The 15,702-nt window shown below is 39.0% G+C and overlaps 1 protein-coding gene across 3 annotated transcripts in view; it reads right to left on the bottom strand.

Moving 5' to 3' along the window:
• Positions 1 to 449: 449 nt before the first annotated feature.
• Positions 450 to 15,702, bottom strand: part of LOC124354599 (repulsive guidance molecule A-like) — a 127,377-nt gene continuing 112,124 nt past the window's right edge. For all 3 annotated transcript variants that reach the window (XM_046805178.1, XM_046805179.1, XM_046805180.1), the window contains 2 exons: positions 14,159 to 14,649; positions 450 to 3,214 (listed from right to left, as the gene is read on the bottom strand). In XM_046805178.1, the coding sequence (XP_046661134.1) occupies positions 2,537 to 3,214; positions 14,159 to 14,649 (1,169 nt within the window). In that variant the 3' untranslated portion in view covers positions 450 to 2,536. The remainder of the gene's footprint in view (positions 3,215 to 14,158; positions 14,650 to 15,702) is intronic.

The following is a 15,702-nucleotide window of genomic DNA, read 5'->3' on the forward strand; positions in this document are numbered from 1 at the left end:
TCTGGTATGGGAAAATCTTCCAAAGATCACTGTTTACCTAAGAGATGTTTTGGAAGTCATTAAAATAGTCTTCCTGGTCTATTTAATCGGGAATACACAAATATCACTACTTCTCAAATACATGATAAATTGTTGCAGTTAATACATCTTTATTTGCACCTTGGTATACCTCCTCTTTCTGCAAAATTCCTTCAAAACTTTTCTTTTCAAACTTGTAGTTTAAGTCTTTTGAGAGATTTGTGACAGAATAGTAAAAAATATATTTTAAGAAAATGTTTGGCGTCCCCCTTTTTTATCTCAAGGGAATAATTCAAACATGCATGTCACAGTCCTCATATATCTGCAAAATTCTTTTCTGGCAGACCTCCAAAATAGTAAACACATGTAGTATCACTATGTTTTGATTCCTTTATTGTACAAAAGGGACAGGAAAGCCAAAACACAATCAGTCAGATTAATAATAAGATTTATTACATAGGTCAGTCTCTATTTTGGCTCAAATATTGTAGTTACAGAGAGATTTATAAATTAAGAAGTAACAGTTGTACGACAACAAAACAATGCGTACCATAGACGTTAAGACAACCACTCAAATACGGACACCAGTGCCAGACATCATACAGACAACTGAGAAGCTAAATTACTGCCAGAAACTTTTATTGTTTTTATAAACACTAAATAAAATAAATCTATTATTTAACAAATAAGGAAAAAATTAAAATTCAGTTTCAGAACTAAAATTCAACTAATATCAATAATAGTTTACTGTAATGCCGATCACAAAACATAAGATCTTAAAAGTAATACAAGAAGATGACGTATTTGTGACAGTTGTAACTTACGTATAGTCTATGTAAATATCTTACAGTGCCTATAACAAGTGAATACTGAGGTGTGGGGTATATACAGAGTGAACGGGCAAGGCAAATGTAAGAATAAGAAAATAGCACAATTTCTAGAGGCACAAAAATACAAGGCAGTTCTTTCTGAGCTTTGAAAACATTAACTCAAAAGGTCCTCTTTTTTGTTTAAAAAGTGAATTTTGTAATTAAATTACTACAAAATTATTGTTTTCGTCTCTATTTCTTATCAATTGTAACTTGTGGTAAATTTTATATTATTTTACAAAACAAGGCATAATGTTATGTGACCATATAATGAAGTGACCATGGCAATGTTATTATACAAATAACATAATTTTGATATGTTAACTAATTAATTTAAGAGCTTTAGTAATAATAAAATATTACTATAATATTATATTCAATTTATTCAATACACAGTACTACAAATATTTTAAAAATCTGTGGATTTTGAAAATTTACTGAATATTTCAAAAGTATTTCATACATAAAAACTTTAATTATATCATGACCTTGTTTCAAAGAGGACAAACCTGAGCAAGCTAAAACAATTCTATGGTATACACACTGTAGCACATTAACAAATTAAACATTTTAACTATGCCAAAATAAGTTAACCATCAGGCTCATACAGGCTCTTTTTATTATACCATTTAAGTAGTATTCATTACACAAAATTTGTGAGAGTAGATATATTTATATTATATATAGGCAGTATGTGTTGTAGAGATCACAGATTTCTGATTTAGAAGGCTCTGAAAAATTCCATAAAGCATCTATCAATATTTATAAATACTATTTACAAGGGTATAGTGGCTACTTCCATGCAATGACCAATACTGAATCATAATATTGTTTTTGTTTTAAAATTTCTCCACACAAAACCGGAAGTCCCAAAAACCCATAATACTCTGTGTACTCTCTATACAAACATAAATACATTCATTCATACATTCTATACAATATTTGTACAAGTTTTAACTTAGAAAATTAAAAACAAATGTACATGAAATTAAAGCTACACACCAAAGTTTCAAGCCCCTAAACTCGGGGATAACAAAATATTAGTAACAAAATGAATTATTTTAAACTAATAGAGTAATCGTTTTCAACGAATAAAACAAGTTAATAAACAATTTAGTCGAGAAATATAGACATTATGATACAGAGAAACACCAGGTTGTTACACAGTAGTCCATACGCTTTGGTTACCGAACTCTATCTACACTACTACACTATGTACACTAAGACAGGACGAATATCACAAATAACAGTTAGTCACAGTTCCAACCCAACTGTACTAATCTAACTTACACCCTAGGCTACAACTAATTACAAACTGTCCTATTTTGTACTCAGGAAAATCAACTTGTGATTTAGTATTGTCTAGAAATGTTCCCACCCAACTTTAACTACTACGGTGGCAATTGGCAATTTGTCCTAACCGGTAAAGATGGAATTCAGTTTTAAAGAATTACAATTTTTTATGTGGCAATGGAGTAACAAATCATTATAAAAAGTTTAGTTCAAATTGTAAAACCTTTTGGAAAAATTAAATTTTATAAAAAAGTCAGTGTTTATTATAAAGAAGTATTGTTGTACATAATCAGAAATTAGGGAGACTAGCTTGATAAAGGACGTATAACAAAAGGAAACCAAAGGTAGGACAGTTCCTAACACATGAGGCGGTACAGAAACACCAGTAGGAGAGCCAGGACCGAGGACAGCCTCTGGAGGGCAAAGCCTCTGGAGGGTACCGTCTGTTCTAGGTGCAAGGGTACAGTCCTGTTCTGTAGGGAGGAAGGATCCATCCTCAACACATCGGCCTGGGCGGAATGTGCAGCGGCGGTAAACTCGAATCCGACACCGGCCGTCATCGCGTCAAACACACACCAGTCCAGGTAATAGTCCGTCAGGTTGTTGACGATATCGTTGCTCAACTCTTCCGTGTTCCTGCACTGAGCCAGGGCGGCCTCCCACGATACCACGTGACCTCGCGCACGCACCAGGTCCAACCTCTCGGCCAAGGGACACCCCCTGGTGCAGAGCTGCAGGTTATCGTCGTCTTGCATCGAGCTCTCCACCAGCTCTTCCGGCAACTTTGCCGAGAACGCAAGGTACTTTCCGACCCTCCGGACCAACAGGGTGGTCTCGATGTAGCGCAGGTAAATCTCCACCCTCTGGTGACCCCCGGGATGGACCTCCGCACCGGCCGCAATTACCACGCCGTCCTCGGGCCCAGACCTGTAGCTGCCGTCAATGAAGGTGGACGGCAGCGGGGCGTCTGCGGTCGCCTCGTACGTCTTTTCCGTCGTACACGGCGTACTCCGACCCTTGATGATGATCGTCACCTGAAACCAGAGCTGAAGGTTAGATATTTAACAAACAAGTCTTGTAATGCTATGCCAATACATATATTATTGAGTTCAGTGCCATTTCACCTTCCGCTTAGTGTGTATCATCTGAAATCTTACGTCACAGTCTCCTGAACTCCTGGAATCTGGTGTCAACGTCCATCTGAAGAGATCGAAAAAAGTCAAAACTAACTCTTTGGATAGTTTTGAAATCAGAGACTCATGACTACAAAAATGTAATCTAGGTGAAGAGGTGTTCTCATTGTCTCAGGTGGATAATTAAGTGACATCATCAGGTATTAGACGTTAAACTCAACATTCGTATAAAATCAAACCTTCCCACCACAACTACGCTACCATACAATCAGAGAAACAATAACTTGAAGGTTATTTTTCCCAAAAGGTATACGAGTGATTGAATGTTGGCAAAAGATTTAACAATCACAATTAAAATAGATAATAACAGAAGTCTGGTTGTCTATTTTAATAGTCTTCGGTCGACTGATCGAACTGGAAGACGATGTACGAGTAGCCTAGTTCCCCCATTTGATTGTCAAATGTTAACCTATAACAAATACTGTTTCAAAGATAATATGTTTCTGAGAATAAGCGTTCCCATCTTGTCCACTATCAATAGACTATCGAATTGCACAAGGAACTCAACAAGCAGAGTAAGATATTGTGTCGCTACAGATTGAGTTGAAAACCCCTAATAAAAGAGTCCGCTACTCACCTACACGCCTCAGATCGTGTGGCCACCGCTTCTACAATGGTTGGCATTACATTGCACCTTAAATTTATTGTAAGTACTTAAAGTAGGGGGGAAGAATAGTAATTAATTCCGAACATAAATTGTTTGACTACATGCGACAATTCCTTTTCCTTAGCGTACAAGATGAAACTGGCGACGAGTTGGAGAAAAGCGGTTTACAGGCTTACAACAAGTAAACACCACTGCACCGTTGGGCCAAGCGTGTTACTTTGATCGCAAATGCCAAATGGGAGCAGAAGATAGAAATGAAGCAAACGTAACACCGCGCCCCGCGCCCGTGCCCGTGCCAGTTCAATTTTCGCTACACGTAACTGACACGTGTAGACCGAGACTGTCACCTCCAGCTCAATGTGGCTGATGGCACTTGGACACTCAGATGTTAGTCACACAGGAAATGTACTATTCTCAGAGTGCAGGTGTCTCGAGACCGGTGTCGCTGCCAACGTCTGACCCTGCATCCATTCTATACTGCACTTCTATCAGCTTCCTTTACCATTCACAAACAATTCTAGTTATATTCTCAACTGCTTTGTGAACGTGTTCATTCCTCTACAAATCTCCTCCACCTCCTTATAAACTTGGTACGTTATTTCTATAATAATAAGATATGCTTGATAGATGTACAAATGGCATTGATGTGAATAATAAATTGTTTCAACAGTCTGTAAATAGAAATTCAACAATGATATGTTGCTATACTTCTTGTATTGTATAATAAGGAACTGTGTGATAATCAGAAGAGTTACCCTGGATAGTGGTAGTATCAGACATGTAGTATCATACTGATACAAATGTTATACAGAACACCAATAAGGCCTGCCTTGTAAAACCGAGGCATATCAGCAACGTGCTGATCTGGTTGTGCTGAAGCTATCTCCTCAGTCAACAGACTGGTTGGTGCTGACTGCGTTGTTCTCCTTTCCTTCTTCACTCATCAGAAATAAACACTACTGTTGTAATATGTATTTATCCATCCAGTTCTAGATCTCGCTGTTATTGTAACTTCCCAGTCTTCTTATACTTAAAGTCTTTTGCAATATACTAGAATTGTTTATTCAAAATGGACTCACCATGATGTAAGAGAACTGTGTTGAACGGTTTATAACAAGTTTACAACGGAAATAAATAATTAAATCTTAAAACAAACACGTTACCGTTATAGATAAAAGGCGGTAACAAACAAGACTAGCACACGGCAACACAACACACAATATGATCCCTTGCGTAACCGCACTTACAGTAAACTCCGCACTTTCTAGTAATCTTTGCCTTGGAGCTATTTCGGTGCCCGATTGAGAGGGACGGCGTAACGGCTAAAATAAGCACAGATATCCGCGGATTGATATGGCCTGGCCACCCGCTCGAGACAAACAGGCTTTCGTTGGCCTAGAAATGCTTTTAGACAGTCGCTTCTCTGCGCTCGTATTGTTCAAACCTTTTCTCTCTGGCCACGTAATTCACGTAAGAAAAGATGGTTCTAAAAATAACTCGTTAAAGTTCAAATCAAACGAACAAGACAAAAAAGTCCGTTAGAAATTTAAATCGCACGTAATTGTTTTGCAATTGGATATTTTAAAGGGTATTATTAAAATTATGTGCCATTATAAATAACAGTTTAAATCCCTTATAGGTGGTCAAAGACTTCTTTATTTAAAAGTAACCACAGCATCTTACAAGTTTTCAATTCATTTCCTCCTTTAACTAAATTGCATGAGGGAGTACCTCAAGATTTCCTTGCCATTGTTGAAACAATGTTAACTCTTTGATTTTCCAACAAATATCTATATGCTGGGCCTTCCAAAGCTCACGTCCTTATGAGGTCCCCCTGTATTACGCATATAATAGACGTATTTAAATTCTTGTATAAAAAGGGAAGGAAACATGTTTAAATCAAAGCAACACTAAAAAGTTAAGTGGCTTCCGCTTTTTCTCTGTAAGCTAACTTGTGATCATCACTAATCTAGTTGGAATTTCGAAGGCCATTAAAAACATAAAACTAATTTGAATGTTGCTATAGAATATATACAATTCATTAAACAAAGAAATAGTAGCTCTCTTGTTTATAAACATCTCAAGATAACCTTTGGTGCAAGAGATAATTGTTGTTGAGAAATATATTTTTAAATAAAGATTTTGATCGAACCAACATTTTTTATTAAATACTTATGGACGGTAGTACAAAATACTAATCCAATTCCAACTTTTTCAAAACAGCGGCGATTACAGAAAATATCAAGGTTCACGCCCGATCTTCGCGGTCCAATTAGAGCATAACATCCGGCTCCCATATCCGACTGCACTTGACTTGACATTGAACTACGCTTACGTAACCGCCGCGGAGCAGACTGCGCGACTGCGACCAGTTCGGCAGGACTCGGACACACTCGGGCGTCGTCGTACTTCTCGGCCTCGACCGGTAACGAGGAGCACCCAGCTGTCGCCCCAGCCCGTGACTTTTATTTTTAATCATTACAGGCTCGCGGCTGGCTGGCCAGATAGTGGCAATTTGTCCAGTTATGGGTTCACTAACTGAATTACAGGCTCTGTTCGAGTTGGCGGAACTGTGAGTTAAGTTGCTACAGCTGGTCACTGCTCAGTGTGTCCTGGACTTACTGCACCCATCGATCGTTTTAATCTTTCAAATTGCCCAATCTTACAGCGAACTGCACATACAACTAACTACTAGGTCCCAGTTGCTGCACCCATCGATCGTTTTAATCTTTCAAATTGCCCAATCTTACAGCGAACTGCACATACAACTAACTACTAGGTCCCAGTTGCTGCACCCATCGATCGTTTTAATCTTTCACATTGCCCAATATTATATCGAAAGGTATTTACAACAAGTACTCCCTGGTTGAATGACGTTCTTAAAACTCATATGCCTCCTATAAATACATTAGAGAATGAATCTAAAAAGTCAAAGGTAAGACAATCGTACTAAGGAGGTCGTATTATAGACGAAATACAAAAAATAGCAGATTGAAGCCGACCCGAACGGTTGGCTGAGTCTGAGTCGCCATCAATGAACGGTTTTAACTCCAACAAGAGGAAGTACAGCTGTTACATGGACGGGTGAAGAGGCGGGTCTGGCAATGGTATAGCCCGTGGGCGGACCTGCCCTTCAGCTCAGCATCTACTTTCACAACCCACATACGTTTCATTCATTTGTATGCCTAATCGCTTGATCAAGAGTTGACGGGATCCGGTTGAAATCTCGTTGTGATCTGATTCGGAATTTTGAACGGATGAAGGAAATTGATTCCGTAATAATTTTCTTTGACTTCACAAAATCTTGTGTCTACGGGTAAAAGACACCACACCGTAACAGACATTCTTGCACAACTTTGGCGATCGTACTACAATAAACTGTTCGCACTACAAAAAAACGAGCTCTCTAAAAGATGTAATTACAAATATATACTAAGGTTTTGAGAGTGCGACCATGAAAATTCCTAAAAAGACTTACTTAAGGAAAATTTATGAGATGGTCCATAATTACTAATTATTATAATTATTGGTCTGTATTTCTAGTCCAATAATTTAGAAGTTTTTTAGAATAATTTAGAAAGGATAGTAACATGTCCTGTCCTTTGGCAAAATATGCAGTGTTTTATAAAAAAAATTAATAAACTGAAAACTTAGTCTAGAGATACATCATTAAAAGTTTAAAAAAACATAGCTCAAATTACCTTACACTTTGTATTGGGCCCAAGTTTCCGAAATTGTAAAGTCAATTTGTTATAGCAATGAAAGTTATTTTAAAACCACGCAGAAAAACGAACACAGGTACAAAGATTTCATATACGAATGTATTGAGAGGTACGCAGGTTCGGATGTATGCGGTAGATTGATGCCGATTATGGCGGCTGTGAAACGCCAATCGGCAGACACGATTGCAATACCAGCGCAATTAGGAGGCAATCATCAGCCTCTGTCCGCAGGCTTGCTGATGTCGGTGCTGCTGCCCCACACAGGCAATCATTAGGCCACCATACGTGCTTCAGGCTGGATCAAGATATTCAGAGATTTTATCATACTTTCTGATTGGGCTGAAAAAGAATTTGAAGCATCTTTCCTAAGCCTCGGTTCTTAGAGCTTTCTTAGAGCGTTCTACTGATACATCTGTATGAAAGAATGTAACTAAAACTTTTTGAATCATTGTGTCCCTAATTTTTTTGCTCTTGGACTATCTTTTGTTTCTTTATTTTGGATTTTTAACTTTATCGCAAACTTGAAAAATATTTCTCATAGCTCATGCTTGAAGCGTATTCCTATTCTCTCAAATTCTGTTTGACGGAGTCAGACTAGTTTTTATGTCCGTTTTTATTAGAATTCTTTAAGGGTATATGTTGGATAACACATATTTGGATAACTGTTTCTGACAGCTGGAATTGACAGACCATGCTGAGCGTGGATGTACTGTACAGAATGTGAGTGGTGTAGGTGTCTGTGTGCATATATATGTGTCGGGCAAGGGGCCAGAGCCGCTAATTTCGTATATCCGCCCCATTGGCACACCGACACACACACACACACACACACACACACACACACACACACACACACACACACACACACACACACACACACACACACACAGCGTGTCTGGACATGTGACTGCTCATTAGGTTAACTGGGTAAATCCTCAGTTTAATGCAGCACGGTGCCGTATTATGAACATACAGTTAAAGGGTCGCTCTTAATTGTTGGCTCAGCAGCAGAAATTGTTAGTTTGCTGTTTTATTCCCAAACAATTCATGTAACAAGAAATTAATAATGTGAGTCCCAATTTTTATAAACAAATCTACCGTACTATAAAACCAATATTTTGAAAAACAGATATTTTAGTATTAATTTAGTAATTAGTACAAAGTCAATGATAAGAGGAAATATATATGGGATGATAACATGTTATTATGTCTCCTAACTGGAAAAAAACCTACGACGGCAGATCCTTCCTGCAGATCCTTCCTGCCCGTGTTATTTCTTCATCACTGTTAAGTACTGTATGTACGTTTTCAGAACGTAACCTTTAAAGCGATACCTGGAGTGGTGGTAGTCCTTTCTGCTCAGAGAAACATTGATGTCCTGTACTTAAAAAAGCATTACTTTAAGCATAATCATACTTTCTCCGTAAACATTGATCCATAATCTGATACATCTTTTCATTATTTGATTAAATGTTCTACCGGATTTAACGTTTTTTAAGACTCCCTTTCTTATACACATGAAGAGCACAACCGCGAAATTGAATCAAATATTAGATATAAAATATAAGTAATGTTTTGTTCACTGCAAAATTGACAATGACTCGTGTGACTGTTTGCTTAGAAGATAAGCTAACGAACATTAGGTTTCGGTTGAAATCGTAGGCATATGTCAACACGGATTTATTCTTGAGCAGTATTATTTTACCAGAATCGCCAAATACATTTATTTAATATACTGCAGGATGCCTGAGACTTTGAACTCCCGTCGTTATTATGTAGTGATTTTATTACTTCTTGAAAACACCTTCAAAGTAGCTTTGGAAAAGTCGCCGTTATTCTTTTCGTATTCGTGTGAAAGCATTCAAATGTCACCCGGAACAAATTGCGCCCTGGACCCACATGTCATAGAGATGAATCAACATTCCTGTGAGCACGTTGGTGGGAGGGAACACACAAATCATCATCTCAAAGGGCAAGGCGTACAATGGCAGACAGGTGTGCTGGCGCGGGGGTGACGGGCAGAGAAATATATCGCTACGGAGGCCAGGTGGACGCAAACGTCTTGAAGCCAACTATTCCACAGACCACCTCCAGTTAATTGCTTGCCTTAGTACACTTTGAACATTCTAAGTTTAAGCCATACTTCCATGACCATACTTGGTGAAATTCACAAGTAGCCTAGGCTATACTGGAAATTGTTAGGGACTTATAGAAATACAAAACGTACATTTGAACAAAAAATTACGATCTCAACTAAAAGAGCAGAAGTTATATAACTTCTTGGTGTTGTGCAAAAGGAAAATACATATAATTTAGTAGAACACTGCAACATATAGCCTATTTCCCAAATGTTTTTGCATTAGTTACATCAGTTACAAAGACCACAAGCATGTCGTGGCTTGGAATTTAAAACCTCTGCGTGCTGAGACCTGGACGTGCAGGGAACTAAGAGACTGGTACATCATTACTGTGACCAGACAGAACGAAGAAAACCGATAAGGAAGCGTAATACCCGTTTCTGTATCGATAGTGACCACGTAACAATGTGGTCGCGGACTCGCAGCGTGGAGATACAAGGATTTATAATGGCGTGGCGCGACGAGGTAAGGTTTAGGTTAGGTGAGGTGAGCGGTCAGCACGGCACTGCGCGCTATCTATCGTCTGTATCGCGAACTGTCCGCACCGCCGCCTCCAGGCAGTACAGCCCGACCACTCCTCTCAGCTCACCAGTCGTTGCTGCTCAGTTATAAATCGTGAGTTGTAATCCTCCGGAGATCGCCGGTGTTATATTACATCCGGTCCTGCTGGCTATCTTCTTGTACCACCTTGAACATTCGTCACTTCAGGCGAAGTGATGCCTAATCAAAAAATAAGTAGAAACTCGTGTTAATTAAAAATGTAAAATCCAAAACAATAACAATATTGAGATCCAAAAATTCTCTTCTTGCGACCTCACGATAAAACTTGGTAATTAAATGATGTAAATACAATGACAAGGAGCGTTTTTGTCGGCTGATCAGAGAAGTCAATTCGGACGGAAACCAACGACAACGTGTCTATTAACCGGCAGCGCCTACTGCATAATTAATTTCCGGGACCAATTAAAATCTGCATAATAAAATATAGCCGATGGGAGCACCCAGAGTGTTTGAAGGGCGTGGCGAGTCGTCTTCAGTCCCGACACCGACACCCACGCGGCCGTGGGTCTCACTCGCCGATGTTAGCGGTGCGATTTATACTTGTTTATAATTAAGCGGCTTTCCACGCGCATTTAATAACCACTTTGTATTTATTGGTAAGGACCGTCATCATCGCCGGCAATAAAACACGGATACATCGGCGACGGTAGGGGAACGATGACAAATTCGCGACTCGGTATCTGGTGCCAGCAGGGCCCGTGCCAGCAGACGATATTCGGTTTGGCAATGTTGGCAACACCGAGACCGATTGTTTCGAGTTTAAGTATTTGCTAATATTATCATAAACGCATATTGAACATTTAATACACGCTTAAACTTTCAAAGTTTGCTGCTTGATGCCATTATTATACAGGGTGACAATTAAGTCTGGAACCTCTTTTTAATTTTTTAACCACAATAGAAAGAAATACCAAAGTTCACACGTGCTTACTGGTGATAGTAACGCACACATCTGCCCAATTACCAACCGGATAATCCCTTTGGGGGACGGTCCACAAGGAGTCAGACAAAATGCTTAAATAGCAGCATAGGTAAAGTTTAGTATCAAATTAAAGGTCTTACTTAGCAAAGTACAATGCCGCAAACCGGACTTAAAAAGGTGGATTCATTCATTAGTTATAGCTGTTTGAATTTTAAAACAATTGAACAATGTAAATTATTAAGTATTACAAGTAAACGCCAATATTTAAGTACCTGTGATCAAAGTAAGTGTTTAAAATGTTCCCCTCCCATCGTCTGGCAATGTCCTAGGCGGTTGTAAAAGCCATCCACTGCATTTTGAAGGTAGTCACGAGGAATATCTTGAGCTTCTTGGACTATGAGATTTCTTAGGTGCGCCAAATCTCGAGGCTTGGTACGATAAACTTTATCTTTGAGGTATCCCCAAAGAAAAAAATCCAGCGGAGATAAATCAGGGGAACTAGCAGGCCACTCTACTGCACCACGTCTTCTAATCCATCTGTGAGGGAATATTGTATCCAAGTATTCTCTAGAGCAAAGTGTGGTGGCGCGCCATCTTGTTGGAAATAAATTCTTTGAAATTGTCGACCAAGAGCAGCTTGTAGTGCAGGAATTATCTCATTTTGGAGCATTGCTAGATACGAGTCACCATTTAAATTACCATTGATAAATAATGGGCCCACAATTTTGATTTTCTATAATACCTGCCCAAACGTTAAGTTTCTGTGGATGCTGTGTATGACTCTCTTCTTTCCAGTGCGGACTGCTTTTGTCCCAATACCGACAATTATGTCTATTGACACTGCCATTCAACATAAATGTTGCCTCATCAGAAAATGAAATATCGTTCAAAAGGATTGTTTTCGGTCAATTCTATCCATCATTATTTCACAAAATTCGAGCCGCCTATCCAAGTCTTGAATCAGATGTACTCGGTACGCCTTGAAAGCTGCCTTTTTTAACACTTTTCTGACTGACTCACAAGACATTTCATGAGTTTCTGCAGCAGATCTAACTGATTCATTTGGATTCTCGACGAAAGACTGAAGAACACCGTCACTGTTGTTGGTCTTCCAGTTCTGACACGATCGTTAACGCTACCAGTCTCTACAAAACGGGCCACTGGCTTTATTACTGTGGACTTAGAGATAGGATATCTCTCTGGAAAAGTATCATCGAATAAATTTTTAACTGCTTCATATGATCTTTCATTATATCCCCACCCATGCATCATTAAAAGAGTTGATCACTAAGTGACATAACGGTAAATAAACAAATTAAAAACCATTTTAAAACTTTTTAATGACTGAAAATTATACCATCTGTATAACTAAACCCGCTGAAAGCTTCAGTGCAACTTAACTCTTACCTTCCTAACAAAATACAGATAACAACGGTTGCAGTCAAAGTTCACTTGGGGGTCAAAGGCCACTCTTTGGGAAAACCCAAAGAGCCACTTTCACATTCTAACAGTAGTTGTGCTATTGGTAATAATTATTGATTCATGGCTTGATTACTACATTGTCAGATGATAGGAGGGGAACATTTTGAACACTTACTTTGATCACAGGTACTTAAAAATTGGTTTTTACTTGTAATACTTAATAATTTAACAATTGCTCAATAGTTTTTTAAAATTCAAACTGCTATAACTAATGAATGAATCCACCTTTTTAAGTCCGGTTTGCGGCACTGTACTTTGCTAAGTAAGACCTTTAATTTGATACTAAACTTTACCTATGCTGCTATTTAAGCATTTTGTCTGACTCCTTGTGGACCGTCCCCCAAAGGGATTATCCTGTCGGTAATTGGGCAGATGTGTGCGTTACTATCACCAGTAAGCACGTGTGAACTTTGGTATTTTTTATATTGTGGTTTAAAAATAAAAAAAGAGGTTCCAGACTTAATTGTCACCCCGTATTGGTTCTTAAAAAAGGTTTAATGAAACCTTGGGAACCACCAACCAATTTCTAGATGGGTAGTTCCCAAGATAATACTTATAACCTTTCAATGAAATATAAACTGTGTAGCGATAAAATTCTGGTAGTATCAAAATTCAATTGTTATTTCATTAAAAAATATAAAATTTGTTTCAACTGTTAACTTTGGGTATCTATGAATTTAAGCTTAATACTAAATGCATAATATACTGAAAAAGTAGTCACTATGACAAATTCTATCACTAGCCTATTTTAATAGAAATTCCTCTTTGACTTAACAAAAGTGTCTTGATTTTCTAAAAAGCTGAACATGCAGGATGTCCCATAATGGCCATTATATTTTAAAGGAAAAATTATACAAAATGTTAAGTGTGAGTTGCGGTGTTACTTAGTTATAGTCTAAGTTATAATTACGAATGGGTGTTCATCAAATACATTCAAAACACACAATACGAAAATCTCTTTCAAAATTTATCCTTGGGATTATAATTTGCATATTATACATATTGAAATGTTTGTTTCACATTGAATAATGAAATTCATAGAATCAAATTAATAGAATTTACTCACATACTCGGGGCAGGGGCGAGAATTATTCTAATCAGTAAACAAACACACTAATTACCTACATGTGTAATTCTCAGTTTATCCTTGTTGAAAGTTCGGGGGTGAGCAAAAACGTGCTTACTTAAGTGAGTGTAAACGACGGTTTAATGAGAGCGATTCCTTTAATCATCGCAATTATTACATCATCACTGTCAACAAGCCGGCAAGTGTAATTACAAAAACCATTGTCGTTTCAAACAGGTTCAGTGATTGTTTACAGGACATTTCCAGGGAATTCAATTAGCACTGACCTTGGTAGTGGCCGTGGCCAAGGAGCCTTCCAGTACCGGATCGTTGGTGACCTGCACGGCGAGGTAGGGGTTGTCGATGAGCGGCCAGGCCCCACGCACTCTGCAGGTCTGGTACTCGTTGTGGAACGTCTTGAGGTGGGGGTCCCCGAAGAGACCGCAGTGACGGAAGCGGTGTCGGCCGTGGAAGGTGCACTGCGGGGGCGCCTGAGGGGGTGCTGGGGGGAGGTGTGCACCGTGAGGCCGCGTGTGTGTACCCCCGCCCCCGTGCTTGGTACAGTTGTAACGCACCTTGAGGGGGTTGAGGAGGCTCACGGTGGTGTGGTACTTGAGGTTACCGCGGCAGGAGCGTGTGGTGCCGTGTACGCAGTGGCCGTACGCCGAAAGTACGCTGCAGAACGCAGGGGTGGCCTCTGGACCAGGGATACCCTCCTCCTCCATCTTCATGTTGTAGATCCGGGTGCACTGGTCCAAGTTGCACGCCGCACACCTCGCTGCAACAGACAGACACGTTTATGTAACGACGTGTATAAACCACCTGATGTAAAAAATTGACTGAAGCATAAAAATTTAACTTTATGATGTCAAAGTGAATGTCAACCACATCATCTTTAACTGAAGATGATGAAACTTCTGATTCCACTCAAGACACTAGGTAGAAGATCAGTAAAGAGCTAGGCATGCCTGGGAGGTAGCTGGCTAAATGGCTAAAAGAGTTTTTCAATTCAATTGTTCGACTTCCGGGCACTAATCTAAGTCAATTGCAGCCCACGCGTCCTTGGTTGAGAGAGAGCGGAGAGCCGAGCCCATGTGCTCAATGGCCGCCGATTATAGGTCCTTGGCTAACACATATATCCGGCGGCTGATAACCTCCTATCATTGTCAATGGGGGACCCGCCCAAGGGCACTGGAACTAGAGAACATCCAGATCATTGTACAATCAAATCTCGCGCAAAAAATCCCTATGAACGTTTGCACCACAGAATACTTTAAATAAATGGATTCAGGGTCTATTTGGCCCCAGGAACATTGTGTAGAACCACATTTCTCTTTAGTCTAAAAAACAAGGAAAGTTCCTAAATATTGCCAATAACGACTAACACTTCATCATTTCTTTTTCTTTTTTAAATCCTTGGAAAGAACCAGCAATAATTAAATGCCATCAATTACTTAGAAGAAAGCCAATTAAGTGTTAATAAGTAATAAGTTTGTTCTATTAAAATTTGCAGTTAGGAAACTGTAATCAGCTAAGTAAATCTACTGCTGCAGCTGAAAATATACGTTTGGGTATACGATTGGACAAGTTATGAATGTTGTCTATCACAGCCGCACTTGCTAATCGATTAAGAATAATGAAGCGCAGGTGTTGAAGGAAAATGAGTTTACTATCAAAGAATGCTTCAGCCACAAACTTCTATTACTCGAAAAGATTGTCCTGGCATCATGTCATGATGAAACGTGTAATAAAGTATTTCTTAATTAACCGCACAGAAGCAAGGCAAACAAAGCGGCAAGTTTTTTTCCAACCGATGTAAATTAATATAAAA

This window comes from Homalodisca vitripennis, chromosome 2 (genome assembly GCF_021130785.1).
Source record: "Homalodisca vitripennis isolate AUS2020 chromosome 2, UT_GWSS_2.1, whole genome shotgun sequence".
Taxonomy (NCBI): domain Eukaryota; kingdom Metazoa; phylum Arthropoda; class Insecta; order Hemiptera; family Cicadellidae; genus Homalodisca; species Homalodisca vitripennis.